The 27,881-nt window shown below is 52.8% G+C and overlaps 1 protein-coding gene across 6 annotated transcripts in view; it reads left to right on the top strand.

The window, feature by feature from the left end:
- Positions 1 to 27,315, top strand: part of ST8SIA5 (ST8 alpha-N-acetyl-neuraminide alpha-2,8-sialyltransferase 5) — a 52,108-nt gene extending 24,793 nt beyond the window's left edge. The window contains exons 3-9 of one of the 6 annotated variants that reach the window (XM_027576529.2): positions 7,224 to 7,316; positions 8,014 to 8,181; positions 17,220 to 17,306; positions 20,774 to 20,918; positions 24,491 to 24,603; positions 25,343 to 25,435; positions 26,610 to 27,315. In XM_027576529.2, the coding sequence (XP_027432330.1) occupies positions 7,224 to 7,316; positions 8,014 to 8,181; positions 17,220 to 17,306; positions 20,774 to 20,918; positions 24,491 to 24,603; positions 25,343 to 25,435; positions 26,610 to 27,078 (1,168 nt within the window). In that variant the 3' untranslated portion in view covers positions 27,079 to 27,315. The remainder of the gene's footprint in view (positions 1 to 7,223; positions 7,317 to 8,013; positions 8,182 to 17,219; positions 17,307 to 20,773; positions 20,919 to 24,490; positions 24,604 to 25,342; positions 25,436 to 26,609) is intronic. The other 5 variants (XM_027576530.2, XM_027576531.2, XM_027576533.2 and 2 more) reach the window with 5 other exon arrangements.
- The last annotated feature ends 566 nt before the right edge of the window (positions 27,316 to 27,881 follow it).

Here is a 27,881-nt window from a genome sequence, read left to right as displayed (position 1 = left end):
CGGGGTGGGAGGCGAAGGGCGAGGAGACCGGGAGGGTGCCGCCTGTGGCACCTGGGGGGCAGGGTGGTGAAGTGGGGCAGGGGCGGTAGGGGAACCAGTGCTAGTTTAGACACCGGGAGGTGGGCTGGAGTTTACACAGGGGAGTTTTTCCGGGCTCCCTGGTCCGGCCCAGAAGGGAGGGCCACCGCATGTGTCCTCTTGCATGGGATATCGAGACACTGGATCAGGGGGCCCCGAAAAACCACTGGCTGCAGCGGGGGAGGAGGGGCAATAGGCTTTGCCCCTGACCCCTTCAACCCCCACCCCATGCCGGGAATGACACTCCAGTGAAGTTCACACCGGGAGCAGATTAATCACAGGACTATCAGGGTTGCGTTCCCAACATCGGGCTTTTTTAGCTTCCAGCTCTGAAACTTCAAATGCCCCTGCAGATTCCCATGCACGGATGGGGAACTGGTGGCCCAGAGAGAGCCAGCATCTAGTCAAGGGTCTGAGCCAGGTCTCTCCAGCCCCCGCCCCGGGGAGGGGAGCATCTCCCCCTGGCAGCTGTGACCTGTAAGTCACTGACAGCCCAGCCCTTCTCGCTTCTCTCTGTACCTATTTGGGAAGACACTACAGTCCTTTGAATTGTCAGGCTGCAATTTGCAGACTCTCATTTCGGTGCATTTGCTCTGACAGGTAGTGTGCTGTCTCGAGATGGCACCTGTTCTCGCTCTGAAATAGCGCTGAGCTCCCTGAAGGGGAGGGGGCTGTTCACCGAGAACCGCCCCCCAACTGTGGCTTGTCAGAATCAGGGAGAGGGAGTGCACTGCCGCGACAGAAGAACATGGGTTTGGGCTCTTGAAAGCCCTGGGAAAGCCCTTTCCAGAGCCCCCATTTACTAGCTGAATGACTTTGGGCAAGTTGCTTTACCGCTTGCAGTCTGAGTCTTGGGTATAAAATGGGGAAACAATGCCTGCCTCATAGGGCTGTTGGGAGGATTAAACAAGACAAAATTCAAGAGTCCAGTATCAGGCTGCCATGGCCGGTTGTGCAGGGTGGGCACTGCACAAAGATACCTAGCCAGTAGGTCACTCTCACTTGATAAGCCATGTGACTGGCATGTGGCCTAATTCACCTGGAGAAAAAGGTACTTTTTCCTAATTTGCACAGAGGTGTCATACCCTCACTGGGTTCCTACCCAGTGTGGAATAAATGAACCACTCTGTGGTCCCCTGAGACTCTGCACCAGGTTCGAGAGGAGCCCAGGGCTTCCAATTGCTGAGCTGGGGCTGCTTCCCTGCTTGCTGGGCTGGTGGAAGCTCTTGAAGGATGTCGGGACCTCCCTGGGCTCCTGTTCTCTTGAACACCATCAGCACCTGGGGAGGAAAGGCAGTGTTAGCTGGTGTTAGCTGAATGCAAGGGCCTTATCTTGTACTGGCCAGTGGTGCTGGGGCTCAAAGTACGGTGGCCTCCAAGAAAGACACCATGGCCCCGACGAAGCTCTGGAGGGGGTTCAGGCCAACAGGAGAGCCCGCTGAGGGACAGGCTTGTGGAGAAAGGCTGGCAGGGATGCACGCAGGCCCCTGGGCATGCTGAAATGAGGCCTCTGCAGCCTGCAAAGCCAGAGCCCAAGTCTGGGGAGGAGGAGGGCCGTCGTGGTCACCTCTGCCGTTGTCTTCTCCCTTAGGGAGAAGGGAGTGGCAGGACCAGTCCTGCCACTGGTCAGGGAGCTGGGGCTGCCCGCCCCCCCCGCCGCAGTTCCTGAGGGCACCGAGATGGGGCAGGACGGACGCAACTTGGTGCCAGTCCCGGATGTGGCTGCCGGAAGCCAAGTGGCATCTGAGATGCTGCTGGGCTGACCGGCTGAGGCTATTTATACCTGCGCGGGTGCCAAATGTGTTACCGAGCCCCTCCCCTCTGTGCTGGGCAGAGATCACCTTTCCAAAACTGGAAGAAGAGACAGTGACTAACTCACCTTGAGAGGCTAATGGAGTTGAGAAAGTGGGAGAAATTGCTTTTCTCAGTCTTACAGCAGGTTAAGGGGAAGCTTGAGCTGTTTCGAGGGAGATCTAGGACTTCAATAAAAGGGCATTTTTTGGTGATTTCCAATAACACAAAAATCATAACCCCATTACAGAAAACATAAAAATACAGAAAGGTATTTTTAAAAATCGTTCATGGTCCCATTACTCCAAGAAGCCCACTGTTAGTGCCTTGTTACGGCCTTTCCCTTTGCCCTGGGCATTCACATATGTATGTCCCATTCCTTTGGGAGATCACAGTGTTGTAACTTGCATTTTCCACTCAGCAAGTTATGTCATGCGAGCATCTTCCCATGTCATTCCAGAAAGAAACTGGAAGCCTCATTTTTGATATCTGCATAGAAATCTGCGTCCAGGCCAAACAAGGATTACCACGGCTTTTCCCAGAATGCAGGACGCAGGTGTCCTTTCAGAAGCAGAATGCGGGGGCACGCTTGGCGGCGCTTGTTACAATCTCATTTCCCCAAGTTAGATTATCTTCAGAGACTGGGACGGAGCAGGGCAGCCCAGAGGAACAGAGCCCAGGTCGGATGGGGATGTCAGCAAGAGCTATTAGCTCCATTTTCAGCTGGGAAAACGAGGGCTTTCGCCCTAGGCAGGGCATGGTTTTGATGGCTTGCCTGGGGTACCACGTGGAGTGTTTTCAGGGTGGCTGGGCTTTGTCATAGTCGTGCCTTGTGAGACACACAGACATGGGAGTCATTGCCAGGAAGGAAGAGGGTTTTATACCCACAGATGCCCAGAGACAGGAGGCACGCCACACCATAGGGGAGCACCGGAGGCCGGGGCGGGGGGGTCAGGAGCAGAGGGAGTGACGGGAAAAAGTGGGCAAGAGCCTCTACTGTGGAAGAAACAGGTGAGACAGGTTCACAGGCTTGGGAGTCATCAGTCTGAATAATTTCACTGGGCTCCGGGGCATAAAGGCTGCCCCTAGTTGTCTGGTACCTGGCCCTGGGATGATCAGGGCAGGGGGAAAGAGGCCCCCCACCGTGGGAGGTGGTGGTGGGGGGGTTGTAAGCTCTGGATTGGTTTGTTTGCATAAGAAAGGTGCTCACAGGTGGTTACTATCTCAAGGAATTGGCTAGCCCTGGGAGGGACAGTCTCCCCAGGGTCAACAAGGCCCGGATGTTAAAGCTTCAGACACAGTTTATCCATGGAGTCTGCAGCAGAGACAGGTGATCAGGGACATCCCCGCGTCCAAGCAGAACGCAGCACAGGCTCTAGCTGCAGGGTGGCAGGGAGGGGTTTGCTGGTAGCCGTGGAAGAAGGATGCCAGCTGATCCAGATGGCAGAGAAACTTCCTGAGGGTACTTGTGCCTGACCCAGCTCTGCCATCAGCCAGCCGAGGAGCCATAAGCAATCACTGACTCTCGGGCAACTCTTGCCCTTTAGTGGCAGGAGAAAGGAGCAAGAAAGGAGTGAACATTTCTTGGGCACTTGGCTGTGTGCCGGGCACTGTCCTGGGACTTTCCCCAAATTTCTCATCAATATCTTCTCTCCACCCTGTCACACATGAACTGCACTTTTTTTGTGTGTGGATTTTACAGATGAAGAAAGTAAGGCTCACAAAAGTGATGGGCCTAGGGTGGCTTATGGGGGGCAGGGAAGGACTATGACCCCGTTCTGAAAGCCTGTCCACCGAATAGCCACCAAACACACGGCACAAGAGCATTTGGAATCACTGTACCTCCCAGTTCCCTGTATGGGTGAGGTTGGGGTTTCAGGAGAGAGGGAGACCGAGTGGAGGCTGCCGGAGGTAAGGCGGGGAGGGCCTTATGGAGACATTGGAGGGGCTGGCTGATGGCAGGGGAGTGCTGCCTGGTCTTTGCGAGTTTCTTCCTCATCTTTGTGGATCATCCATCCACAGTCATATTCTGGCTTGGTTAGTGAGTGGGAAACACTGAGAGATCATATTGTAGTGCTGCCTGGGCCCTTGGCTATCACGTAGTTCAAACAGATTATTTTAAGGAGGAGAAAGAAGAGGCCCAGAGCAGGCAAGCGATTGACCAAAGTCACACAGCTGGCTTAGCGGCATAACAAAGATGTGTCTGCAAGACTCCCAGCCCCCTGAGACCACTGGGGTAAGTCTCTCCTAAATAACTCCTGCACCATATGAATCTGGAGCTTTTCTTTGTAGCAGCCTGAGATCATGGATTCACATGACCCAGTTGATTCCAAAGGACTTAGTGCCAATGGCTCTGGTTGCAAATGATCTTTGTGCTAAGACACCAGACCTCACTTATTGTTGTGTGACTGGAAAATGATGTGAGTTACAGCCAAGGTCATGGATTTTTCTGGTGGCCTCATGCTGATCCCTTGTTCTTAATTGTAGGTAACTGAATCCATTGAGCTAGTGAAAGCAGAAAGGGATTTATTTAGGGGAAAGAATATAATATATAATAATAATAAATAATATATAATAATAAATATAATATATTTATATATAAATATAATAGGGTGTGGTGCCACTGCAGTTTATATATAATATATAATAATAAACATATAATAATTGTAATATATTTACATAGAAATATAATCATGAGGGTACTGCTACCACTGCAGTTTCCAAGAGCCATGCCACTTCTGCCACATTCGGCACCAGCAAAACAGTGCCTGGAGCCTCGTCATTCTTTACCTATAACCCTACAACACAGCTCTGAATCAGTCTCATGTAAACGCTTCTGACTGGTTGAACCTAAATTGCATCTGCACCCTAGCTGCAAGGGAGTCTGGGAAATGTAGTTTTTAGCTAGCCAGCATCTGTAGTACAAAATGTACAGAGGTAACACAGACAGAGTCCCGGTGTTTGAGATATTCACAACACCGTTTGGAAGGGAAAACAGATACATAAACAGACTGTTAAAATACAATGTTATTTGCTCTAATTAACGATGTGGATGGAACTAGAGGGTATTATGCTAAGTGAAATAAGTAAATCAAAGACAAGTATCATATGATCTCACTGATAATGAGGAATTTGAGAAACAAGACAGAGGATCATAGGGGAAGGGAGGGAAAAATGAAACACGACGAAACCAGAGAGGGAGACAAACCATAAGAGACTATTAATCTCAGGAAACAAACTGAGGGTTGCTGGAGTGGAGGGGTTGGGAAGGATGGGGTGGCTGGGTGATGGACATTGGGGAGGGTATGTGCTATGGTGAGCGCTGTGAATTATGTAAGACTGATGAATCACAGACCTGTACCCCTGAAACAAATAATGCATTATATGTTGATTAAAAAAATGTTATATTTGCTTTTAATTAAGAGACAAAGTAAGAGGGACCCCAGGAGTGAGGGTCAGAGAAGGCTTCGCAGAAGTGGGGGCATTTGAGCTGGGTACTGAACGATCAATTTGGGTTTGCCAGATGAGAAAGACAGACAAAGGAGTTCCAAAACACGGGGAAACAGAAAAAGGTGAGTGTGATATTTTGGGAATCCACAATGCCTAGTTCTTAGGAATTCTGCTTCAATTCTTTCATGACATGAAAACAAGGAGCCAATTTCATTTTGTCAATAGGAGCCAATTTATTGTATAAAATGTTTTAATATTTAAAAATATTACTTGAAAGTACTGAAAAATACAACTAACACTTAACCATTAAATTATATGAAGATTAAGAACAAATATTTTAAAATATATAATTTAAAAAGTTAAATATGATACTACCTACAGAAGTTATTTAAATACAGGTATTTTAAGAAGAAGCCACTTTATTGGGTAAAATGCCTTTCTGTGTGGAAAGCAGCACATCCATGACACAGAACTGAGGCATGTGAGAACGCATGGGAAGTAACCACCCCCATGTGTCGGGAAGGTTTCTGGGAGATGCTCGAGGAATGATTTTATTTTAAATCCTCAGTCACGGCCCACAGGGCCCAGGAGCAGCCCTGGGGCACCACTCCCACTTCTGATTCGCCAGAGCCACCTGTCACCAGGACACTGACCCCACATTTAGAGTGGCTCAGCCCTGCAGGCTTCTGGATTCTCTGGTGTTGAGCAGTCCAGGATCCAATCCCCCAGCCTTTTCTGAGCAACCTCCAGAGAGAGAGGCTGCGAGGACAGGCCCCATCCTGCCTCCGTGGCTGAGCTCAGCAGTGAACAGCTATGTTTTATGTCTGTGGGAACCCTCCACCCACCAGCCCTCAGGCAGGTACTCTTCCCTCTCTGGGCTGGTGGGAACTTCAGGTGTGAGAGGGGTCAGCTTTAAAGGTCTCCTCACCCAGTGGCTGTGGAAGGCCACAGGGCCCTTTTCAGGGGACACCAGCTGTCCTTATAGGTGAGTGGACAAGCGTAGCCTCGAGTCAATGTGCAGGCTCATGTCCCAGCTTTGCCATCTACCATCTACGTGGCTCTGGGCGAGTGAGTGAACTCCAGAGCTCCAGAGCTCATTCCAGATGCTCATGCTGATGACTTACCTTGTAGGCTAGTTCTAAAGATGAAAAGTGGATGCATCCACAGCAAGCACTTGGCCCGAGGTAAGGGCTCAGCAAGCACTGGCTGGAACTGGATTCTGCGTGGAGCTGCAGAAGGGACCCTGAGGTGGCTCTGGCATGCGTGGAGCCAGCCGGTGTTGGGAAGGGCTTGGGCTCCCCTGTGGTGGGACCCAGCTCAAGCTTGGCCTGGTCCTACTGCTCATGGGACCTGAGCTCCGTCTCCTTAGCCTCAGCTTTCTCAGCTGCCAAATGGGAAGAAAGAAATGTCAGCCTCACTTAGGCACAGCAGGAGCATGAGAGTCAAGTGAGCTACTGACTTGTAGAAAAAGCAGCAGATCTTAACTGTGCTCTTGTCCCAAGGGGAGGAGAAAGGGGCAGGAAAGTGTTGAAAGTGCTGCCTCACACAGAAGCTCAAGAATGAGACCATGCCCGGGGCATCCTCCCCCTTCCCTTCTCTTTGTAGCCACTAATTTGGAACCAAACCTGCTTCTGAATGTCATGATTTGCTGAGATGAGTTCATGCCTTGTAAAGGCTTACACTCCTGGGGTAGTGGGGTGCTGGGAGTAATCAACCACCCAGTGATCAAGCCAGAGGGCCCCAGCAGTCCTGGGGGCCCCCACCATCTGCTGGGGTGGGGCTGGTGTGCTCTGTTAATTTGACCAGGATCGACCCGCCCCCACCAAGAGCCCCACAGTCCCCCCCCCCGGCCAAAGTCTGGCTGGCTTCTTCGCGTAGTAACCTCTGTCCCTGTTGGTTCCCAGGTACTTTGAATTTTACGAGGGCCCGTTTGAATATAACTCCACGAGATGCCTGGAGCTGAGGCACGAAATCTTGGAAGTGAAGGTGCTGTCCATGTGAGTGTGGCCAGGGTGGGTGGTGGGCACGTGGGATGGGGCAGGACCCCACAGAGCGAGAATGACAGGCAGGACCCCGGGGGCAGGGGGGAGGTGGGCGGTGGGGGCATGGACCCCACAGAGCGAGAATGACAGGCAGGACCCCGGGGGCAGGGGGGAGGTGGGCGGTGAGGGCATGGACCCCACAGAGCGAGAATAAGATCTCCTTTCCCCGGGCCTCTGGCATTTGGAGAGCAGGGATAATTGTGCATTCTATGAAAAAAGGCCAAGTTTGCAAGGTCACCTCTGGTGACTCAGGGGATTCAGTCCCTGTCTCAGTTACCAGTCTCCAAGACATTGTGCCTGGGGTCCTCCTGTACGGAAGCCAAAGAGAGCACGGGAGCATCTTACCTGAAATTCAGGACTCCGAGTGGAGGGTTAAGCAGTGCCCTCTTGCTATTGCCTTTTCAACATTTTATAGTCATTAGATTAAAAACTTTTTAATTATTTAAATGATACAGCATTCAAGTGGTACAAAAAGGCGTATAGTGAAAATCCCCCTCACAGCCCCTCGGTCCTCGTCAGAGGCACCCCAGGTGTCCTTGTGCATCTCCCCAGAGAGTCTGCATCAACCAGCACCTGTGCACGGATGTGCTTTATTTATTTATTTTTTTCACAAATCACAAAAGAACTGTACTTTCTGCTCCTCACTCAACAGTACAACACCTACGGCTCTTTTACAACCTATGGGAGAAAAAGCACAGTACACGCTGCACATTTCAGTGAGTGGGAGCTTCCGCCAGCCTTCTCTCCCACATGGGACCACCACGAATTCATCACCCGCTGAGAGGAATGTTGTTGTGCTCATCATGGCATTTGGTTTCAAGTAAAATTCATATGTATTTGAAAACAGTCCTATCTGGATGTGGAAGGACTATAGTTTATTCAGACTCAGGTGGTTTTGGGGGCTCTTGTGGACTCCTGGGCCCCCGACACGATCCTGGGATCACGGTCTGTGGCCCCCAGGCAGGAGCCGCTGCGCCTTTTGCCATTTGACACGATTGCCATGCAGTGTGGGTCATAGACGGAGCATGGGCCTGGGGGCTGGCAGACCTGGGATCTTAACAGCTCTGCATCTTTATACAAATTACTTAACCTCTCTGAGCCTTTCCTTACCTATAAAAATTGGGACACTATTACCTAGCTCTTATGGGTCACCACAAGACTAGTTGAAATAAGGTATGTGAGAGCAGATAGCCCTGCAGTCCATGCCCACAGTAGCACACATAATAGGTGCTCTGTCAGTGTTCATATGCCTCCCTCCCTTTTCTTCCCCTGCTGGACCCACCCCCAGGGGCAGTAGCTGCAGCAGGTTTTCGGGGCTGTCATTCAGAATCCAGAAGTTTAGTAGCTGCAGGGAAGCTCCCAGGACGCGTCCAGCTGGGGCTAGCTGCGTTATGGTCCCTGAACTAACCAAAGGGCTCCGTACCCTCTCTAGAGGTAAACACGGGAGGCAGGTCACCCTCCCATCGACCCACCCAGCCCTGCGCTGAGCACACACAGTGCACCGTGGTCCCCGCCCTCATGGAGCTCACAGCCCAGTGAGACCTACGTACCCTAGGGACACAAGGGGATGGCAGAGAACTGGACTTGGGCTGGGGCGGGGAGGGTGTTGTCAGGCAAAGCTTCTCTGAGGAAGGGATCCTGGCGCTCCTGTTGGAAGGGGGGTAGGAGGGAAGTAGGCCAGGTTCCAGAAGGTTCCAGACTGAGGGAACAGTCTGTGCAAAGGCCCTGTGCCGGGAAGAGGCCTGCCGTGTCCCCGATCTGAAGGGTCAGGGCAACTTGAATGCCAGTGTGTGTCGGGGGGGGGGGTGGAGAACAGGAGCCATGTTGCTGAAGGGGCAGACGGGGGCCCGACCTGGTGAGGCCATGCTGTGCGGACCGGGATTCAGATTCTGTCACTGTCTGAGGGCCGCGGGAACCCGTGGGAAGGCTTTAAGCAGGTGGCAGTGGCGTGTGTGTGATGTGATCGGTGAGGAGTTGGGATTTAGTGGCAAACATGGCCGTCCGGACCTCAGGCACGAGCCAAATTTATCAGCTCCTGAGCAGAGATCCTTTGTCTTTTCCCAGAATTCAAAGACCTCAGGCCCTTAGATGTGCCATTCTGGAAAGGCAGGGCTTGCTTTTTAACAGCATACCTTAGTGTCTTCCAAGGTAAATAAACTCGTTTTAAATTATAAAATGCAGCTAGTTTCTTCATGGTCACCTCAGAGTCTAGACCCGAAGATCTGAGAGTCCCCATAAGTGGGCCATCCTTCTCGGTGACTTCCCATTCCTCTAGCCATGCACTGCCTCTGTGTTTGCGTTAGCCCCTCTGTGAGTTGGCGAGAGCCTCCATAACCAAGCACCACAGGCCGGGGGCCGAAACAATGGAACTTTGGTAGATCCCACAGCTCCGGCGGTGGGAAGTCTGAGATCGAGGTGCCGGCAGGGTTGGTGCGGAGGCCTCTCTGCGTGGCTTGCCGATGGCCGCCTTCTCCCTCTGTCTTCACATGGACTTCCTTCTGTACCTGTGTCCTCGTTTCCTCTTCTAATAAGGACACCCGTCATACTGGATACGGGCTCACCCTAATGGCCTCATTTCAGCTTAACCACCTCCTTAAAGACCTTGTCTCCAAAGAGCCACATTCTGAGATCTTAGAGCTTAGGATCGCAGCATAGGAGTTTTGAGGGAGAGACGATTCAGCCCCTAACAGTCCCTATCCCAGCTTCCACCCAGGCCCTGCATCACAACATCGTGGGGTGGGTGAGGCACCTCACCTTTCCCGTGATCGGTGCCCACCTTTGTCCCTTGTCAGGGACACGTGTTTGGTGCTCTGCGCGTTAGGCTTGAGCTCTCCTCTCTGCCTTGCGGCACCGGCTCTAGTTCTCCTGAGCTGAGCAGCTGTCCCAGCTGGTGACGCCTGGGCCTTGCACCGCCCTGTGTCCTTCACCTCTGCATGGTCCCCACACCCTGGGAGCCTGGGCCCTGGTGGCCCTGGGGCTGTGAGAGGAGAGGAAAGGTGGAGGCTCTTTCCCGGGCACAGGCATGAGGCTGGCAGCTCCTTTCCTGGGCCTGCAAGCTGAAGCTGGGTGGGACCTCCAGGGCTGACATCAGAGATCCCGGAGGCCAGCCTTGGACTCGAATGGTCCTAGCATCATCCAGGTACCTGCGGGCCTCACTGTGCTCTGGCCTGGGGCCATGAGCGCTGCTCCCAGTGGAGACTCTGAGTCATCGGGGAAAGGTTAAGTCGCCATCTGTGTGTGGAGGGGGCTGCGCGGCTGGGCTGTGAGGCCCTTAAGGCGTAAGAATGTCAGCCGGCATTCTGAGGAGACAGGGAGGGGTGTGATTCATCTGGGAATGATTCTGATCCAAAATTGCTCCAAACACTGGTAGAAACCAGTCAGCCGGAAAATTCCCACGTGGAGAAGACCTTGGTCCCTGACGATGGCAGACGCAGGAGGAGTTACTCTGTGCTGATTTATTATGAAAGGCATTGTCACTAATACTTGTAGAAATTATTTATTTGAAGGGAGTCATTCTAGAGTCTCTTGGTTTTGGAGCCAGTTCCTGCCACCAGGTGGGGGTGGTGTCTGGGACGTCACCCTGGGGCCTCTCCTGCCACCCCTTCCCCATCTTTCTGGGGTAGGGAGGCCTGCGCTGCACCCAGGAACAGAGGTTGGGAGGCCCCTTCGTGCCCAGGCGTCTCTGAGCCCCCGAGGGTGAGCCTGCACGGGCTCAGGACGTGGGCAGGGCACATATAGGAGAGCTGGGTGGAAACAGAGGAGGCCAGCGGAGGAAAGAGGGAGAAAGAACAGAGATGGTGACGATCACCTCCTTATCACCATCTCTTGCACATGGCAGGAAAAATCAAGTAGGATCAAGAAGCTGCTAATAATAAAAAGCCACAGTCCCCTGCCCCACACCTTTGCCCTGCAGCCTGCTCCTTTGGACTCTGGCTGTTTCTTCTGGTCATTACCTCCACACCTCTCAGTAACACGCACCTGCTGTTATTTCTCAACTTACTGCGGCATGCACTGACGTCCTGCCTTGGTGGGTGAGGATTCAGCCCCCTTATGCCGCCCCCACCCCCTCCCCACTCTTCTGGGTTGGGGGATAGTGCTATTTTTAGTTCTTCTGTCTGTAGATTGCCTGAGTAACTTATTTCTGGTTCTACCAAATACTGGCAGTAGCTCTTGAGCCTGTACTTTGTAAGGTAGGGCTATGAAAATCGTCCCTATGTTTTGGTTCCGGTCATCCGTGTATTTACCTTTAAAAGGTCATTCTATTGGTACCCATAACGAGCCTTTTTTGGGGGTTTCCTCTCTAGGTTGACTCTAAAATTTAAAGAACAGAAAATAGTGATTCTCCTTCCTTTCTCGTACCTCCTCCCCCTCCCCCCCTTTTTTTTCTGGAGCTTCTACTCATCTTTTCCCTCTTGAACTCTTTGTCTCTATTATGCCCTGTTTGGGGTTTCTGCTTGCCTCTCCACCGACCAGCCTTCCCCTCAGAGTCTCTCTTTATCCTTGTGCTTCAGGCTGGACAGGCTGCTCTCTTGCTGGGCCAGGTGCCAGTGTCCCAGGCACTTCCCTTCCCTGCCTTCTTTGCTTGGATTCAGTTTTGCGGAGAACCGACAGCTACTTCTTGTTTACGCCTTCATTTTGCTTCTACCCATCTTCCAATAGTCATTTCCAAATGATGGGTAGGAGGTCAGGTTTTGAGTTCTATGTCTAAATGACTTAATTCTTCCCTTATACCTGATTGTTGGTTTGGTGGGGTTGGAATTTTAGGAGAAAATCATTTTCCCCCCGCATGTGCTGAAGACTTCCCCCATCACCTTCTAGTGTCCAGGGTGATGGGAACATGATGCCACCTGCTCCTTTGGAGGCAACCTTTTTCTTTGGAGTGTTTCCGGATCCTGCAGTTCTGAAATGTCTGGGTGATATGCTTCAGGATAGACACCTGTTGGACCTCTGCATCTGGGGCTCATGTCCAAATTCTTGAACGTTCTTTTGGATTTGTAAAATATTGCCTAGGACGCCTGGGTGGCTCAGTCATTAAGCGTCTGCCTTTGGCTCAGGTCATGATCCCAGGGTCCTGGGATCGAGCCCCGCATCGGGCTCCCTGCTCCGCGGGAAGCCTGCTTCTCCCTCTCCCATTCCCCCTGCTTGTGTTCCCTCTCTCGCTGTGTCTCTCTGTCAAATACATAAATAAAATCTTTAAAAATAAAATAAAATAAAATAAAATAAAATAAAATATTTCCTTCTCTCCATTCCTCTCTACTTCCTCTTTCTGGTCCTTCTAAGGGTTGTACACCGGACCTTCTGGATCGCTCATGTAGTGCTCCCTGTTTGATGCCATTTTTTCTGTCTCTGCCAATTGCTTCCATTTTCTGAGAAAAGTCCTTGACTTCATTTTCCAGTTCTTTCAGCGAACTTGTCCCCACCCCAGAGCTCTTTCTTTGCCCTCAGAGCAATCTATTCCTATCTTTAAGGATGTCATGTCTTTTAGACTCTCTGGAGACACTAAGTAGACTATTTTAAAGTTGTATTTTGTTCCTCCAATATTTTTCTCTTTGGATATTTTTTTTAAAGATTTTATTTATTTATTTGAGAGAGAGAGCACAAACTGGGAAGAGAGGCAGAGGGAGAGGGAGAAGCAGACTCCCCGCTGAGCAGGGACCCCCCCCCCCGCCCCCCCATGCGGGGCTCCATCCCAGGACCCTGGGATCATGATCTGAGCCGAAGGCAGATGGACCAGACTGAGCCACTCAGGCGCCCCTCTCTTTGGATATTTTAACTGATGGGTTTGTCTTCATCTGTTTCCTTCCAGTTGACCAGGTGATCCTTGCTTATCTTATTCGTATTTAAATTTAGAACAATAAAAAGCTGATAGGAACTCTGTAGGAGAGCAGGACTTCCTCAAGAGTCATTGTTGGAGATGCTATTCCTTTTGCTGTTAGAATGTCCAAAGCTTTTCACTGGGAATGATAATTTGTTTTTGTTTTTTGGGTTTTTTTGGTAGGAACTGACAGTCTGATTCCATCCCTCCCCTCCCTCTGCTGGACACTGAATATTTGGCTGCTGTGGGGGTGGGTTTGATGGTTCTGGATACGGACTTACAGCTGATGCTCATTTTCAGCACCATGCCCCATCCCCACCCTCCACCCCCTTTAAAAATGTCCCGTGGGGTTGGACTCTGTCTCTGGGCCATGTCATCCCTCCATATGATCCCCCTCCTTCCACACACTTGTCGAAATCTCTCTTCCACTGAACTCTCCCCACCGCCATCATTCTATTCATCTGGTAGGTCTATTAACTTTTTTATTCCTCTTCTGGAATTTTAGTGGTGTCTGCAGAGAAAGGAGATCAGAGCCTGGGGTCAACCCCTCATCTTTAAAGATTTTATTTATTTATTTATTTATTTATTCATTCATTCATTCATTCATTCATTCATTTGAGAGAGCGAGAATGAGAGAGAGAGAGAGAGCACATGAGAGGGGGGAGGGTCAGAGGGAGAAGCAGGCTCCCCGCTGAGCAGGGAGCCCGATGCGGGACTCGATCCTGGGACTCCAGGATCATGACCTGAGCCGAAGGCCGTCGCTTAACCAACTGAGCCACCCAGGTGCCCCAGCTCAACCCCTCATCTTTAAAGTAAAAGTGATCTCTACATTTGTAAAGCAATTTATAAAGTATTTTTATGCATATCATCTCATTTGATCTTTCTGACAACCCTGGAGATTAACAGAGCAGAGGTTATTATATCCGTTGTACAGATAAAGCATCCAAGTCTCAGAGAGATTCAGTGACTTGTCCACTGCAAGTCGGGGATGGAGCCAGGATTCAAGATTGGGTGTTCGGGCCCCAGCTTTTGTCCAGCGCGTGACAGGCATTGGCACAGAGAATGGGACCCAGATGCTGGTGACAGTTGGACTTGGGACTCCGGCCTGCAGTCCTGCGAGGACTGTGTTTCCAGGAGGTGTCTGAGGCACTGGCCATGTCGGGTGCTGTTCTAGGGGCCTATGGGTTGCAGAGAGCAGGGGAGGGAAGCAGTGGGTGAGGCGGGGGTGCTGTGTAATGCCTCTCTTCAGATGTCACATTAACCCGAGAGGGGAGGGCCACAGTGGGGGGTTTGGGGAAGCCAGAAGGAAGGCATCAGCTTGGGAGGAGGGGTTCCTTCCAGCTCCTTAAACCTGCCAACTAAGTTCCTGCCCCAGTGCCTTTGTACTCACTTTTCTCTTTGCCTGGAATACTCCTTCCCCAGGTGTTTACATGGCTCACTCCAACCATTCCAGTTCTTTGTACAAAGTTCTCCTCTTCAGGGAAGCCTTCCCTGACCAACCCTTCTGAAACAGTCACTTTTTAGTTCCTTTACCTTGCTTCATTTTTCTTCATAGCACTCACCTCTCCCTGACATGGCATTATTATCTGTTTTCTTTTTCTTAGTTGGGCTAATAACACTTGACACGAGATCTGCCCTCTTAAGCGTACAATCCAGTATTGTTAAATGTCGCACTAAGTTGTACAACGGATCTCTAGCACTTATTCATTAGAATAAGTAGATCGTGGAGCAGCCAGGAGCTCCCCCTTTCTCTTTCCCAAAGCCTCCAACAACCGCCATTCTACTCCCTGTTTCTCTGAGATCGACTGTTTAGATGCTTCGTGAGTGGAATCATGTTGTGTGCATCCTTCCATGACCGCCTTATTTCACGCAGTACAATGTCCTCCAGATTCATCCAGCTTGTCACCTATGGCAGATTTCCTTCTGGTGAGAGGCTGAAGAGTATTCCATTGTACATCTGTAGCACATTTTCTTTATCCATTCACTCATCAGGGGACATTTAGCTGGTTTCCATACCCTGCTTACTACTGAATAATGCCGCAGTGAACATGGGAGTGCACCTAGTTCTTTTCCCATCCTGATGGCAGTTCTTTTGGATATATACCCAGAAGTGGAGTTGCTGGATCGTAGGGTAGTTCTATTTTTAATTTTTGGAGGAACCTCCATGCTGTTTTCCATGCTGGCCACGCCAGTGTGCATTCCTACCAGCACTGTGCCAGGCTTCCCTTTTTTCCACATCCCCGCCAACGCTGGTGATCTTTTTTGTTTTCTTGATTTTAGCCATCCTAACAGGTGTGAGATGATATCTCGTTGCAGTTTCAGTTTGCTTTTCCCTGATGATAAGTGATGTTGAGTGCCTTTTCATGTGCCTGTTGGCCATCTAGATGTATTCTTTGGAGAAATGTCTGTCAAGTCTTCTGCCCATTTTATTTTGCTTTGTTTAATTTTTATAAAAGATTTTATTTATTTATTTGAGAGAGAGGAGAGAGCGCACGAGCGGTGTGGGGGGCAGAGGGACAGAGAGAAGCAGACTACCTGATGCAGGGCTCAGTCCCAGGACCCCGGGATCATGACCTGAGCCAAAGGCAGATGCTTAACTGACTGAGCCACCCAGGTGCCCCACTTCTGCCCGTTTTAAAATCAGGTTATTTGGTCTTCCGCTGTTGAGTTGTAGGAGTTCCTTATCTATTTTGGATTTTAACCCCTTATCAGATATATGGTCTGCAAATACTTTCTCCCGTTCTGTATGTTGACTTTTCTCTCTGTTGTGGTCCTTTGCTATACAGAAGCTTTGTAGTTTGACATGGTCCCACTCATCTAATTTTGCTTTTGTCATTTGTGCTTTTGTTGTCATATGCATACATATCTGTTTTCCATTTGCCTCCTTACTAGAATTTAAGCTCCATAGGAACAGCAAGCTCTTTTGTTCTCTGCTCTATCCCCAGTTCCTGCCATATAGAGGAGTTCAATCAATAATTATAGACTCTATTTGAACTCAGACTTATGGGTTCATTCACTAATTTATTGATATGCTCAACACCTATTTCCCACACATTGGCCATGGGCCTTAGCACTGGATTTATGGGGGTGACCTCAGGCATGACCCCCTGACCCCACAGTATTTACTATCTTGTGGGAAAAATTAGGAGTGAGCAAGGACAGGTTATGGGTTTTACAAAAGGGAAAAGTCAGGGGATCGTGAGCGAGCATCCTCATGGTAGTGCAGTTTAACCATAAAAATAACTTACCTCTCTCAGGAACTTTCCGTGTGCACTTCCCATGCCTAGCCCTTTATTTTATCATTTTATTTAATAATCTTAACAAATCTGGGACTGTGAGTGATAATCTATTATTATGCTCATTATACAGATGAAGCTCCTAGAGGTCAAATACCCTGTCTGAAGTCCCTTAGTTAGGAGGTGTCTGAACTCGGTCCAGGGCCCAGCTCCTCTTCTGGCTCCAAAATCTACACACGTTGCTGCCATCCTGTATGACCTCTCCAGCAATCACCCCTCCCCACATCAGTCATGTGTGCGTTCCTTCTGTGGGGGAGGCTTGCCCTCTTTGGGAGCAACTGGTTCCCCTCCAACAAAACACAGGGGACCCAGCTCTGCAGAATGAACCTGGTTTTTACTTTAAGGTTAAGTGAGTATTTGCCCTGTTTTTAGAATCAAAGACCTCTTTGAGAAGCCAATGAAAGCTTCAGATTCTCCCCTAAGATATGCACATGGGCGGACAGACAGGGGATTTTGTCTATAATTTGGAGCGTTCCTGAGTTCCCTTAAGGCTGGTGGCTCAGTTGACAGAACTGACGATGAGGAAGGTAGAAGGCATGCTTGCAGGAGAGCAGTTGGCTATCTCTAGGAATGAGCAAGGCCCCAGACGCCAGAGCATCCAGAATGCCCCAAATAAGAAAACACCGTTCATGGAAAGGACCACCCCAGGATGTGGCACCTGGGGAGCAGAAAGGGAGGTTTGGGAATGCCTACAACTCTGTCCAGCCTGGCCCCTTTCACGTGCTCTCCTGTCCTCCCCTCCCAAAGGGTGAAGCAGTCGGAGCTGTTTGACAGATGGAAGAGCCTGCAGATGTGCAGATGGGCGATGAATATCTCTGAAGCCAACCAGTTCAAGTATCTGTGATTTGTCTGCCCTCCCCAGCCCTGCCTTTGGTGCTGTTCTCCTTCCTGCCACCCCGTCCCGCAGGGCCCTGCCCCGGGCTCATCTTCCCCAGAGCTGGCCCCGCCTGGGCTTTGGGATCTGGGCCGTGGGGAGGTTCTGACTCAGTGCACAGGCTGAGGGGGGCACCTTGCTGGTGGCTGTCCCCCACATTCCGGCCCTTCGTCCTCGTGGCAGCCCTGCGGGGTCAGGGGTGTCGTCTCCATGACAGCCCGTCACGGTGCCGTGCTGGGCTCCACATCTCCAGCAGGCCTGAGCGAGAAGGCACGCTAAGCATCTCCTCTGGCCGCCCCCCCGTTGCCACCCCCTCGTGGGGCAGCCTGCACCAGAAGCGTGAGGCCTGCTGCAGATTCATCTATGATTGCTTTCTCACCCAAACTGATAGGTTATAAGCTCCCAGAGAGGCAAGAGCCATAGCTTCAGGTTCCCCTGTCTGCGAGAGCTAAGCAGTCAGCAGGTGTCCACAAATTCCTTTTGATGGGTGGGAACTGTAGGGGGGTCTCTCCATCGCTGAACTCCTGTGAGTTCCCAGTATTGTTGTGGTGCAGATGGAGCTCACGGAGTGGAATCGGTGGGATTCTAGGTTCATGTGCATGAACCGGAGGTGGGCAAGTCAGGCTGGAGTTCATATGTACCAAGGAGCCATCAGACGTGGCCATCCTGCCTGGGAGGCTGTGGAAAGCAAATGACACTCAGCATTTTGTCTTTTCCTTCGAAGTCATTTGTTCCAGTTTGGTGCAGTTCTGGGCCCCATGTAGAGACCGAGTCGTGGTTTTAAGTGGCACATTTCTAGAAATGAGGATGTCTACCATGGTAACCCCTGAAGAGCAGGTGCCAGCAGCCCCGACCCAGAGGCCCCGATGAGACTGCGGATTCCCGGCTAAGGCCACACATGCCCCCATCATAAAAGTCGAACGTGAACTTGAGCAGAGTGCTGGGAGGCGGGAAGAGGGCCAAGATCTATGCGGCAGGTGCCACCCCAAATCTGCCTTTTAGCAAGAGGTGTTATGGTGGGGTGGCCGAGGCCTGAGCGTCCTGGTGGTGTGGCTCATCCACACCCAGCCTAGATGAGGTCCATGGGATGCAAAAGGATATTGTCTGAGCTGAGAGCTGAGAGCAGCCCAGAAGTCTCCTCACTGGGATTCACAAATAAATCTAAGGAAATAAGGAAGCAACAGGAAGATGAGGTGGCAGAAGAAAACCAGGGATGAATGTGGGGGCCTTCAGCAGGGATCAGCCGGAACTATTCTGGGGAGAGGCTCCGGGGAAGCCGGGACCCTTCCGGGGGCGGGGCGGTGGGGGGGAGTAGTTTCAGGTGTGGAAAAGGGAGATGACATCAGGTCTTGCTAGGTTCTAAATGGAAAAACCTTCAAGGCTACTGGGTGGCCTCCCTTTGCTCTCGTCACAAGCTCATTGAACCGTGATGAGATTCTTAATTCAGGCTTGTAAGAGCCTGGCACGGTGAAGTGGGCGGCATGGAAGGGGTGTGTTAGAAGGCAGACATGAGCTTTCCAGTTGTAGGAGAGGGGCCCTGTAACTGAGGCCTTCCCCCATCCTACCGCCTACAAATAGACACATTGGCATTCTGGTTTATGTATCAGTCATTCGTGAACTTGGTTAATGGGAGTCAGTCTCCCTCTATGGAGTATTCTCCAGCGGGCTGACAAGATTGAGTTCCTGGACCAGCAAAGCTAAATGGGCCAATGCTGACCCATGGCCTCTGCCTGGCCCCCACTCTGGGAGGCCTTAGTCACATTCTGAAACTCAACACTCCACAGGAAAGGCCTCTCTCTGTGACCGGCGGTCAGCTGAGCACCCCAGTGAAATCCTTGCAAGAGAGAAAGTCATAAAAAATAATTTTATAACCTTCCTGGCTTTGGCAACCTACAGTCACAGAATTACCGAGGGTCAGAGGTGGACCAGCCACGGCTGCGTTCTACAGACAAGGGAGCTGAGGTCCAGCCTGGGGAAAACACCTGACCAGGGCCCCACCGCTGGTGGGAGCAGACCAGAAACTAGAACCCAAGCCTCTTGACACCAGGGTGGCTACCCCAAGTTTCTATCCCAGACCTTGGAGGGGAATTTTCCAGAAAGCTCCTCCTCAAACGTTGGTGGTGGTCATCATCCCGGCTCCATGGAGAAGGTGTCCCATCCCTCCTGGGGCTGCCTAGGTGCTGCATGGGACTGTGCCTGGAGCCAGTGTTGTGGGGAGCAGGCCAGTGTGGAGTTGGCACCCACTGCTGCTTCTGGAAGAAATGGAGCCTTGTGGGCTCAAAACCCCCATGTGAGAGAGCAGAAGTTGGCCTGCTTTGTTAGCTGTGGAGGGCTTTGGGCCCCCAGGGCACGGGAGGACAGGTCCCAGGGCCCGACCCCTCACCAGGCCTCAGAGAGGGAGTGACCAGGTGGAGCACTAGCTCTGACCCGAGGGATGACGGACATCTCTGCCATCTCCGGCCTGGCCGGCTCCCAGGGCTGCCTCAGCAGCTACCTTCTCCCTAGGAGGGTTTATTTTTTTATTTTTTATTTTTGTAAAGCCTGCTTGCATCATCTGAGCTTTAACCCTTCTGTAGCTTGTGTTTGAGTGTTTTTTTGTTTTTGTTTTTGTTTTTTTTGGTGAGTGAAAGCCAGGGCTTTTTTTTTTTAAAAACAATGAACTCCTGAGAACCTATTTTGGAAATCAGTCAGACTCCTTTTTCTGCAGGAAGTGGTCCAGCACCAGCCCACCAGCCCACTTTCTGACAACCCCTCTTCCTAAAACACTTTCTAAATGATTGAAATTGCACGCTTCCATTGACCATTTTGTCTTGGGGTTTTCCCCCCCGAGACAGGGTAAATGCCTTGTTTATAGTCTGATAGGGGCCAGGAACCCAAGGATGAGCTCTCTATCCCCAGATTTCCATCAAGGCTGGAGAAACAATTGTTTCCAGGAAGTAGTAGAATGCTTAGTGGATCTTGATGAGCGCCCGGGTGAGGCGTGATTCATCCCACCATGGCCGGCAGCTGGCTGTCCACACTCGTGTGACTAACACCGGGCAGGATCCAGAGAGGCAGGGTCCCTGCCATCAAGGGGCTTTCATTCAGGCGGGGAGGGAGTCGGTAGGTGATGAAGTGGAGGGTATCCAGTCTGTGCTCCAGGTCTTCAGAGGCCAGCGAGGTCCGTGGGGTGGGCAGCTGGGAGCTCACGGGGATCAAGGACAGCGTGAGGAAAGGAGGAAAGGCCCAGGCACTGGGAGGCGTGTTAAAGGCAGAGGAACAGCATGAGCAGGGGTGTGGGGTGGGGGGTGAGTGCGGGAAGGGGTAGGAGAGCACGGAGCTCCCTGATCACCTTGAGGAGCCTCAGTTCCATGACCCCCCTGTTCTTCCAGCAGCTTGGCTCTGCCCCATGTCACCTGTCTCTCCCGCTCTGTCTCCTACCTGGCAGGTCCACTCTGTCCAGGTGCTGCAATGCCCCCTCCTTCCTCTTCACCACCCAGAAGAACACCCCCCTGGGGACGAAGCTCAAGTATGAAGTGGACACCAGCGGCATCTACCACATCAACCAGGAAATCTTCCGCATGTTTCCCAAGGTGCTGCTTTGGGCAGGGCAGTCTGGGCGGGGCAAAGGGGCGACCCCACATGGCCCTATGCGGCCCTGCCTGCGGGGTGTGGCATCCCTCTGCTACGCCCTCCGCATCCACCGTCCTGGCTCTGGTTGGCTCAGTAGACTGTCTTCCAGGGCTCCTGTCTGGGCCCGGTGAATGCCAACTGGCTACTCTTTGAGGGACTTTGCTTATCAAATTTTGGTTATTGCGTTGCTTGCCGAGGACATCCTGAAGACACCTGGGACAGTGATTAAGTCTCCCACTGGAGGCAGGTGCAGGAGCAAAAAACGTTCATGCAAAGGTTGTGTGCCCAAGAAATCACAAACCAGTAGAAAGCAAAGCGAGAAAGACTGATCTCACGTTAGCTGACCTTGGATGGTTATGATGTCTTCCAAGGCCTCAGTCTCCCTGTCCGGAACACTGGAGTTTGGGCTAGGAATAGGTGTGGCTGCTCATAACAGAAAATCTCACTTAAACAAGTTAGATGTTAATTGTTCTCCTTTACATAAAAGAAGTCTGGAGGTAGGTTGTTCTTCAGGACTAGCACAGTGGCTCCCTGGCCACCAGGGGGAACTCAGGGTAAGTGATCCCCCTGCTTGACGGCTCAGGTCACTGAAGGCTGGGCATATGCACTCACCTGTGGCCTGATAGCGGCATCAGACTCTCAGAGAAGGGGCCCTGGAACCTGCATTTTCAGCTCATTCTGATGGTTATCATCTAAAGAGGAGGAAGATTTCACTGGATGTGTGTATAAGCACCTCCTGGAGATTGCTGGGTCCAGAGCAGGACTTAGTGGGTCCAGTGTGTAGACATGCTGAATGGGGGCGTGTTCAGGTCTTTCTGGATGAAATCCGAGGGTCTGGGCTGCCCTGCTTCCACAGGAGGGCTCCCTGCGTTCTGGTACTTGCACAGAGGGTCACACAGACTCTCCCCCATCACAGCGCTGGAGGATGATGGATACAAGCCAACTTCGAGGTGGGTCTTGCAAGGCCCGGAACAGGAGGCTGGGGACAGCAGGTGGATTTGCATCTCGTGTGGGTCGTGCCAGTGGGTGACGCACAGCTCGGTTATGACATATGGGTCCAGGGAGGGCCATGGGTTTGGACTGCCGAGGCCCAGGGAGTTAGAGCAGGGTTGCCAAATGTTCCCTGGGAAGGGCCAGAGAGTAAACATTTTAAGTTTTGCAGGCCATATGGTCTCTGTCATAGCTGTTTACCTTTATGGTGCCAGCACAAAGCGGCCACAGACCTCCGTGAGCCTGTGAGGGTGGCTGGGCTCCGGGATGCTCTAGTTCCTGTTAGGCACTGAAATGTGAACTGCACCTAATTTTTACATGTCACAAAATGTTCTTCTTTTGATTTCCCCCCCAACGATTTACAAAGATAAAATCCATGCTTAGCTGGTCGGAGAGGGTGGGGGTGGGGGCAGTATACAGAACCGGGCAGGTCTGATGTGGCCCGAGGCCGTAATGAGCCACCCCCTCCCCCCAATCAGATCCTGTGACGTAAAGTATTGCCTCAGGGTAAGTCTTTCTTCGGGTTTGTATAAGATACAGCTTCTTGGTCTCCTACCCCCACCCTAGAGATTCTGATTCCGTGGTTCTGGGATGGAGCCCAGGAATTTCTATTTTCAGAAAGTACTCCAGGTTGTTTTTGATGTGCAGAAGTTTGGGAAACACTGACATAGAACATAAAGGCCTCCCTCTCTCCAAAGATAACTTTGGTTTTTTCCTTTCCCTGGTAGAAGTCAAGCAGTGCCGTTTTCCCCACTGGCTCTGAGATACCCTTTCCCCCCTCCCACCCCCCCCCCCCCCCCCCCCCGCTCCGTGGCCTCTGGGCCCATCCCTCCAGGGAAAATGGGCCTTGAGGGACAGCTTCCCACAGACAGACGCAGCGCCTCCTGCAGATCTAGCCTCCTTCCTGAGGGTCCGCTGTGGTGTGATTTTCCATGACGCCACCTGGTGGTGGGCCCTACCGGAAGCCCAAGGTGCCACCAGGGCCATGATCATTCAGGGCTGGCCAGCTGCTGTGTGCTAGGAGGGGAGCCCCGCAGGCTTGTGGGCCCCCGGGGGGAGCTTTGGGGCCTCATGACAGTAATAACAACCTGGTCCCCGTGCAGAGATACCCGTGGGTCAAGCACCACATTGGGTAGGCTTTTCGTTTACACCAGTGGTTCTTAACCATGGGGACCTCTGGCAATGTTTGGAAACATTTTGGTCGTCGTGATATCCTTGTCGTCTAGTGGGGAGAGGCGACGGGATGCTGCTGCTAAACGTTCTGCAGCGCATGGGTCAGCCCCCCACAATGAGGAATGGTCTGGTCCAAAATGTCAACAAGCGCCAAGTTGAGAAACTCTGCTCTGCATCATCGCGTTGAAAAGCATGACACTCGCATGTTATTATCCGAATTTTGCAGGTGGAAAAACTGAGTTGCTGAGAACTCAGAACACCAGTCCATGGTTCCTTCATCTCATGATGGGGCAAAACCAGGGCTGAGCTTGGGGCTTTTGCCTCAGGCGCCCAATCCTGGTTGGCCTCAGACTCTCCTGGGTGGACCCAAGCAAAGTCCTGCATCGTAGGCAAAGCTCCCCAGTCCTGGGCCAGCTGGGGTGGTTGGTCTCCCTACCCTTGACTCCAGGTCTGTGCTTCTGCCTGTGCCGTGCTTGTGGCTGCTGGGCTCCGGCTGCCCCCGGCTGCCCAGGGGGGGATTATGACCTAGAGCAGGGATGTGGCAGGACCAGGACTCTTAACCCCTCAGGCCAGCCAGCGCTTGCCTGGGGTCCCCTGGAGGGCATGGCCAGGGAACCTTTGTGGGCAGCCGGCGCCCAGACCGATGTAAGCCCAGCAGTCAGGGCGTGACAAGGTCAAGGTGCTGTGAGGTGGTCATGCCCAGGGCTCCTGCAAGGGCCACTGTCACTGGGGGGTGAGACCCAGGCTCTCCTGTACTCTGAGCCCTTCCTCTGCAGAGATCTGAGGTGTTTCAGGCTCTCACTGCTCCCCTGTGGTGGCCTAGCTTCTCAACCCTTGGTCTCTTGTTCTGCTGTTTCCAAGTCCCAGCATCTGTTCCAGGCCGTATTACCTTTGTGTCCCAGGCCTACGTCCTCCCTGTGTACCTTGCCCTGAGCTGAAAGGGGGGAGGGCCAGGTTTAGGGCCCTGTGCCCGTCTCTGCTGCTGTCACCCCCCAGCACATCTGCACGAACCAGTAGCCTACGCATCCTGGAAGTCATAAAGAAGATGAGCTTCCAAACACTGGGAAAACCAAAAGCAAGCAGGACTGGCCATCACCTGTACTCCCTTCTTTCAGGAAACCTGAGGCATCCCAGGGCTTGTCGAAAAAGGCTGTGGAGACCCGGCTTCTCTTCCAGCTTTCGTAATTGCCAGGGGGACTGAGAACAAGTCTCCTGACCGCTCTTCTCATCTGCAAGGTGGAATAACCACTTTCCCCCCACAGTCCCTGCCAGGCTGGCTCGGAGAGGTGGCCGTCGGTACAGGGGTGAGGGCAGCGGAAGAAGGCAGGGAGGGCATTGCCCCTGACAGCTGTGTGCCCGTCTCCCCCAGGACATGCCCTACTACCGGTCCCAGTTTAAGAAGTGTGCAGTGGTGGGCAACGGAGGCATCCTAAAGAACAGCCGCTGTGGGCGGGAGATCAACAGTGCCGACTTTGTCTTCCGGTAAAAGAACAGCCCCGGCCCTGCACCTGCTGCTTCTACCCCCCACAGCCCTCCCGCTCCCTGCCCTTCCCTCCGGGGGTGCCCCAGCCCCATGCCCTAATGCCCTGTGTCCTAATGCTGCCCTTCAGGTGACCGGTCCCCACTCCCCACCCCTGCACACTTTTACACTCTGGCTTGTTCCCTTCTCCAGCCCTGTCCTTCGGGGCCAGTGGCCAAACCTGTCAGGGCCTCAAGTCTCCACATCTGCGGAATGGGAGGTTGCAGCCTCCTCCGTGGTTGAGTTCTCTTCCAGAAGCAGTGTTTGGAACCAGGGCAACCTTGTGGCTGACACCAGTGTTGGCTTGCCCTGGCTTTAAGCTGGAGACTGGCCCTTGTATTTCTTCTTCCTTGGATAGAGCCCCCTCTTATCTCTTTGGTGATCCTCGCTTACAGTCTTTAGCCTGGATCAAGAAAATGGGTTGAAAATAAAAGCTTAAAGCAAAGGGATTGGGGTTGAGGCTGTAGTGGGGTCTCATGGGTCATGGATCCATAATCACTGTGCCACTCAGTGTGGGAGAGGGAAGGAATTGAACTTGCCCCTCTGTGCACAGGCTACCAAGGTTCCACCCCACTGGCTGCCTCAGCACCCTTCTGCGTGTGAGCACCGTCTTCCTTTCCCCACACCCTCGCGCTGCCCACTCTCCAGCTCCCTCTGGAATGAGTGAGTACATGCAGCCAGGCTGCCTTGTGTCTTCTGCAGGTGCAACCTACCCCCCATCTCAGAGAAGTACACCATGGATGTGGGCGTGAAGACAGATGTGGTCACTGTGAACCCCAGCATCATCACAGAGAGGTCAGTGAGCCTCCCCTAGACTCATGCTATCCAGGAGAGCAGCCCTGACTGCCACACGTGGCTACCGGCCATGGGGAATGCGGCATCCAGATTGACAGGTGCTGTCTGTAGCGGGAGACACACACCTGATTCCAAAGATTTACCATGAAAAAGACGATGGGCCACAGCTCATCAGTTGTTTATGTTGATTACATGTTGAAATAGTAGTATTTTGGGTATATCAAGTTAAATAAAACATTGTGAGCATTCAATAGAATATAAAAATAAATTTCACCCATGTCTTTCTGCTTATCTAAATGTGATCATTAGGACATTGAAAATTACATATGTGGCCTACATGATAGTTCCCTTGGACAGCACTGGTCGGGACAGTCTTCACCTAGATGGGCCATAAAGCTTTCCAGTGTGTGATGGGGGCAGGCAGCTTCCTATGCTCCTGTGTCCAGGTGGCTCTGGGGAGAAGCCTCACGCAAAGATCTCAGTCCCCACTGAGTGCCCTTCCTGGGGTCTGTGCATGTGGGAGGCCTCAGGGAAGGGGGTTCAGGGGTTAAAACTCCAGCCAGGGGCACAGTCACACCATCCAGGTCAGGCTAGGGGCAAGACGGGGGACAGCCAGAGACCAGAGGGTGGGGAGTCGGTAAATCAGGTGAGGTGCCCAAGGACACTTACAGAGTCAGCGCAGTGAAGGATTAGGGGAGAGGAGGGAGATGAGCCCATGGGAGGGCCCTTTAATGTGAGGAAGAAGGGCAGGGAGGGGCTGTGGGGGAGGAGCGGCCGAGAGGACAGGCAGACTCATTTGGTGAACTTCACTGGGGACCTTGGGAGAGAAAGCACAGGTGAATGGCCTGAGGACTCCAGGGAGAGCCTCCACTTCCTCACCCCTGCCCCACCGAGTCCACCCTGGGATGCCCTCATCCCTTGGGGTGAAGCACGGCAGTCCCTACATTGTTGTCCCTTTGGGTCCACTTACACAAATACAGCCGTCCCGAGAAAGGCAGGGCATTCATCCTCGGAGGCGAAGGAAATGAAAGGGAGCAGCAGGGTGGCCTGGAGTGCCCTGCGTGCTCCGAAGAGGCCCCGGGGTGGCGGGTGGCCGGTGGGGGCGGCAGGTGGCTCCGGGGGGCACATGGCCTGGAGAGTGGGCTGCCGACCGTCTTGCTCTGGTCCCGCCCAGGTTCCACAAGTTGGAGAAGTGGCGGCGGCCCTTCTATCGGGTGCTGCAGGTGTACGAGAACGCGTCGGTGCTGCTGCCCGCCTTCTACAACACGCGCAACACCGACGTGTCCATCCGCGTCAAGTACGTGCTGGATGACTTTGAGTCGCCGCAGGCCGTGTACTACTTCCACCCGCAGTACCTGGTCAACGTGTCGCGCTACTGGCTCAGCCTGGGGGTGCGCGCCAAGCGCATCAGCACCGGCCTCATCCTGGCCACGGCGGCGCTCGAGCTCTGCGAGGAGGTGCACCTGTTCGGCTTCTGGGCCTTCCCCATGAACCCCTCGGGCCTCTACATCACCCACCACTACTATGACAACGTCAAGCCTCGTCCCGGCTTCCACGCCATGCCCTCCGAGATATTCAACTTCCTGCACCTGCACAGCCGGGGCATCCTGCGCGTGCACACGGGCGCCTGCAACTGCTGCTGAGGGTGGCGCGGGCTGGCCGGCCCCCGCGGCGAGCAGGACCCCGCTCCTCCTCTCCTTCCTGCGCCGGGCGGGGTGAGGGCGGGGGGACGGGGGGCGGTGGCTGGCGTTCAGGCTGTCACTACCTCGGGCGTTCAGCTTCCTGCGTGGGTGGTGTGGGCCAGGAGGCAGGACTGGGGGCCCCCGGGGCAGAGCCGGCTGTGTGCTAGGCTCTCTGGCCTGCGCGGGGCGGGGGGGGGGGGGCGTATCCCCGCCCTGCCCACGGGTAGCATGCTGCTGAGCCACGCCCCAAGATCAGGGGCCTTGAGGGATTGCAAGTGAATAAAGCACATTTCCACTCAATTTTAGCATTGGGGAGAGCACACACTGTAGTGGCCTTGCTGCAGTAAAGGAAGGCCCTCCAGAACGGAAACGAGGGAGACCGGAACTGTGAGCACGGTCAAGATTTAATTCCGACTTTTGGCTTCCAGGGTTTTATACCACGGCCCCAGCTGTGAATTGCTATCTAGAATCTCAGAGCTTACAGATCAACCCAGCAGCCAGACCCTCCTGTGAAGACAGAGTGGCTCAGGGAGGTCCAGGGTCTTAACCACGGTCACTCCAACTGATTTGAGTCCCTTAAGTGACGCCGTGAGATCTACTGCAAGCCCCGTGTCTCTTAGCATCTTCATCTCAACACCATGTGATGGGAGCCTCGCGCTTTCACCCACATCCTCAGGCACACACACAGTCTTGGCGCCTCCAGGTCCAATCCTGTGTGTGATCTTCGGATGAGAAGGACCAGCCATTTGCACGAAGGTTTTCAA

The sequence above is a fragment of the Zalophus californianus genome, chromosome 14 (assembly GCF_009762305.2).
Source record: "Zalophus californianus isolate mZalCal1 chromosome 14, mZalCal1.pri.v2, whole genome shotgun sequence".
In the NCBI taxonomy this organism is placed as follows: domain Eukaryota; kingdom Metazoa; phylum Chordata; class Mammalia; order Carnivora; family Otariidae; genus Zalophus; species Zalophus californianus.
This window is presented reverse-complemented; position numbering and strand designations above follow the sequence as displayed.